This window comes from Acomys russatus, chromosome 9 (assembly GCF_903995435.1).
Source record: "Acomys russatus chromosome 9, mAcoRus1.1, whole genome shotgun sequence".
Classification (NCBI taxonomy): domain Eukaryota; kingdom Metazoa; phylum Chordata; class Mammalia; order Rodentia; family Muridae; genus Acomys; species Acomys russatus.
The window spans coordinates 40,659,724-40,664,119 of record NC_067145.1 but is presented as its reverse complement, the minus strand read 5'-3'; the positions used below and the strand labels follow the sequence as shown (position 1 = coordinate 40,664,119).

General features: G+C 46.8%; 1 protein-coding gene across 1 annotated transcript; it reads right to left on the bottom strand.

Moving 5' to 3' along the window:
• Positions 1–653: 653 nt before the first annotated feature.
• Positions 654–2,849, bottom strand: LOC127193626 (60S ribosomal protein L29-like). Its single transcript, XM_051150864.1, has 2 exons — positions 2,507–2,849; positions 654–769 (listed from the first exon to the last, which is right to left on the bottom strand). The coding sequence occupies exons 1-2, from the start codon at positions 2,847–2,849 to the stop codon at positions 654–656; spliced, it is 459 nt and encodes a 152-aa protein (XP_051006821.1).
• Between the last annotated feature and the right edge of the window lie 1,547 nt (positions 2,850–4,396).

Genomic DNA, 4,396 nt, shown 5'->3' with positions numbered 1-4,396 from the left:
TGTGTTCAATTCCCAGCAACCACATGATGGCTCACAGCCATCTATAATGTTTCTCATGCCCTCTTCTGGCATACATGCAGATAGAGCACTCATATATACAAAATAAATCTTTTTTTTTTTTTTTTTAAGAAAAGATCTGATGAGTTTGTATTTTTAATTTTTTCTTATTTATTTATTATTTATCTTTTGTGTTCTGCTTAGTCACACCTCCTTCCTTCTCAGTGACACAGACCCAGCCTTAGAGGGCTAAGGCTAGCCTTAAAGGACAGCTGTTCTGAAAAGCTTTTTGCCTTCAGGGCATGCCTGAAGTGCCGGTCTGGTCTGCTTTTGCTCTATTTTATTTTATTTATTTATTTATTTATTTATTTATTTATTTATTTATTTATTTTGCTCTCTTTTAAAGATACCAGATATCTTTTTGAGGGGGCAGGGGGTGCGGATGTTCAAGACAGAATTTCTCTGTGTAGCCTTGGCTGTCCTCATCTGACTTTGTAGACCAGGCTCTGCCTGCCTCTGCCTCCCTGAGTGCTGGGATTAAAGTCCTGGACCACTACACCTAGCTCTAGGCCTCTTTTTTTTTTTTTTTTAAAGAGACGGAGTTTAGAAGCTGTTTTGTTTTCAGGGAGATTTTGTGCCCCTACCCAGGACTTCTTTCAGGTTAGTTTTGATTCTTTGCTCCGTGTACTGAACAGCTGTCCCTTAATCTCATCCACTTGATGCAAGAGATTGATCATACTGACGTTCACACAGACAAGACCAAAAACAACACCTGGAGCAAAGAGCAAAGAGCCGTGGTGTTCCCTATTCCTGTTCCCAGTGGCCTTGCCCAAGTCTTCCCAGGGAAGCTCAGCTCCTCCACAAACCTTGTGATCGTCAATGGTGTGGGGGCCATTTTTCTCTTAGGAAGGAAAATGAGCAGTGAAACCAAAAGCCAGTTGGATACCTCAGGTGCTTGCCATATAATTCTTAGGTATCATATGCTAGACATTGTACCGGGCACTTAGGAGTTACAGATTTCCTAACTCAGTCAACTGCAGTCTGTTGGAGCACCAGTCATGAAGTAAACACCTTTACGATAATACTGGAAAAAAAAAAAAAAAACAATGGAATGGTACTGTGCGTGGGGCCCTGGTTTACAGCCCATTAGGACCATGGTGACCATCAAGAAGACTTATAGAAGGACTTGAAGGGTGACAGAGCAAATGGACAGCATTCTGTGACCAGATGACAACACCAAAAGAGGACAGTGTGACAACTGTGTGTGATACCCCCACATGGCTCCATGGACTGTAGACACTGGCAGGTGATGACATGTCAAGATGGGTTCATCAGCTGTGACAAGCGCTCCACTCTGGTGAGGGTGTCCAGAGTAGGAAGCTGGGGGCACTAGAGTAGGTAGAGAGTTGTAGGGAGTCTCTGTGCTTTCCTCTTAGCTGTTCTCCAAGCTCAAAACTATTCTAGGGGGCTGGAGAGATGGTTTAGTGGTTATGAGCTCTTGTCTGCTCTTCCAGAGGAGCAGGGTTCAATTCCCAGCACCCACACGACAGCTTACAGCTGTCTATAACTCCAGTTCCAAGGGATCTGATACCCTTATACCATTTCACATAACATTAAACACACACACACACACACATTGCTGGGTGGTGGTGGCGCACGCCTTTAATCCCAGCACTTGGGAGGCAGAGGCAGGTGGATCACTGGGAGTTAGAGGCCATCCTGGTCTACAAAGTGAGTTCAGGACAGCCATGGCTATACAGAGAAACCTGTCTCGAAAATAAACGCATACACACACACACACTAATTTAAGATGGGTGAAGTGGCACACACCTTTAGTCTCAGTACTTGGGAGGCAGAGGCAGGTAGATCTCTGTGAGTTCGAGGCCAGCGAGTCCAGGATAGCCAATGCTACCAAGAAAAACCCTGTCTCGGGGGGAAAAAACGATTCTAAAAGAATAATATCTATTTTATTGAGAGACACAAGAAGGTACTGGAGAGGTGCTCAGCAGTTAAGAGTACGGCTCTCTTGAGACGACCTAGCTTTGTTTCTGAGCACCCATGTGGGCAGTTCACAATCACATGTAACTCCAGTTTCCGGAGATCTGATGCCATCTTCCAACCTCCATAGGTACCCACACACATGTGCGTGCGTGCGCGCGTGCGCACACACACACACACACACACACACACACACACACACACACACACGCACGCACACATGCACGCACGCACATGTGTACGTGTACCATACACCTAAAGGCACAAGAAGAACACTTGGAACTTTTTTTTTCTTTTTTCTTTTTTTCTCAGGTTTTTTGAGGCCAAGTTGCCCTGGCTGTTGTCCTAGACTCACTTTGTAGACCAGGCTGGCCTTGAACTCACAGAGATCTACCAGTCTTTGCCATGGAGTGCTGGGATTAAAGGTATGTGCCACCACACCTGGTGAATGCTTGGACTCTTAAAATAATGCAATCCCTTAAATGACAGAAGTCAGAAATGAGTCTACAACCCTTGCTCATGTAGTTTCGAATCTTCTTCCCAAGCTTGGGGTGAGCGATGAAAGCAAGCCGGCTGAGCTTGCGGCTGGGGCCCTTTGGCATCTTGGGCTTAATGGCCTTAGGCTTCACAAGGGCCTTAATGGCCTCTGCACGGGCACTCATTGCCTTTGCATTGTTTGCCTGCGTCTTCTTCAGGCCTTTCTTGTTGTGCTTCTTGGCAAAGCACATGTTCCTCAGGAACTTGGGGTCAACCCCCCTAAGAGATTCGTATCTTTGTGACCGGGGTTTCTTGATGCTATTTCTGTGCCATTTGTGGGACCGGTTGTGTGTGATGTGGTTCTTGCACTTGGCCATGTCTGCACAGTAACCCGAGGCTCCCACAGCGCCTGGGACCGGAAGAGGACAATGTAAGTATCTTTTAAATGAGAGGTAGAGCTAGAGAGACAGCTCAGCCCTGCAGTAAGGACATGGGTGTGGTCCCCAGGATGCACTTAAACAACCAGCTGTGCTGTCCTTGCTTGTGGCCTTAGCCCTGGGAAACTAGAAACAGCCTAGCCTAAAAGGGAGCCAGTGCCTGAGGGGTGACATCGGAGGTTGTCCTCTGACCTACCCACACATGTGCACCTATACGTATATAAACATACATGCCAACGAATATGCAAATACACGATTCATAACTGTAAGGTTCGAATCACCTCTCTAGTTCAGTAAGACTTAATGGTGTAGGACCTTTTCTATTACATCCACTGTAAACTTGCCTGGGCCTTGCGTTTATTGCTCACAGGGATTGGCGTCGCCTGCCATGTCCACTGTGAAAAGGAAAGTTGACAAACACATATATCCACCATTAGATACACGGCACAGTCTTACTAAAGGCCTCACTTTCTTCGGTTGTATATCAAGAATATATTCTCTTTTTAGAATAATTTCTTAAGAAAGAGTCCATCAAAATGATCCGAGGAAAGGACTCGGGCTCTAAAATTAATTAGCATTTGAATATACCAGACCCAAACCATTTCACCTACGAATTCAAAATTAGCATTCATTTTTGTTTTGTTTTGTTTGGGTTTTGTTGTTGTTGTTGTTGTTGTTGTTGTTGTTGTTGTTGTTTTAAGTCAGGCGTGTGAGAAATAATCAATAATCAGCAAGGCATTTAATTGGGGCTTGTTTGCAGTGTTGGAGGCTAAGTCCGTTATCACCATGGCGTGAAGCAGACAGGCATCGAGCTGGAGCAGAAGCTGAGAGGCTTATATCCTGATCTACAGGCAGCAGGCAGAGAGAGAGAGAGAGAGAGAGAGAGAGAGAGAGAGAGAGAGAGAGAAGAGAGAGAGAGAGAGAGAGAGAGAGAGAGAGAGGCAGACAGACAGACAGAGACACAGAGAGAGAGGGAGTGAGGGAGGGAGGGAGGGAGGCTACACCTCCTAACCTTCCCCTAGTGTCCGCCAACTGGAATCAAACATGCAACCCACTCTCCCAGGTTCATATAACCTTTGTTCACCCCGAATAAAGCGCACAAGCTGTTTCACAGAATGTCGCCTAAGAGTTGCTGTGTCACTGGGAAACATTCGAGCTAAGGCTGGAACACTAGAAGAACAGTTTGGAGAAGACTTTCTCTCTCCGGGCATTCATTGCCAGACTGGGACCCTCTAGGCTTCAATCCTTCCACCGGTGCCTGTGAGTTCCGGTGCCTGGACGCCCCAAGGGAAGAAGCAGACTCAGGCCTGCTATTGCTAAAGAGAGCTGTGACACTGAAAACTTCGGAGAAGGACGGCTCCGGTGCCCGCCTTCGCCCCTGGATTCTGCAGGCCCACTTTATCCTTTCCAGCTGCAGGTGTGCAGCGCCTGGTCGCTCTGAGGGAGGAGGCAGAGCCAGGAACCACTCTCCCATGCTCCCCCCGCCC

Coding starts and splice junctions, on each gene's coding strand:
- LOC127193626 (XM_051150864.1), bottom strand. CDS start 2,849: ATGGCCAAGTGCAAGAACCACATCACACACAACCGGTCCCACAAATGG. Junction 770..2,506: donor TCGAAACTACATGAGCAAGG/GTTGTAGACTCA, acceptor TCTTTGCTCCAG/GTGTTGTTTTTGGTCTTGTC.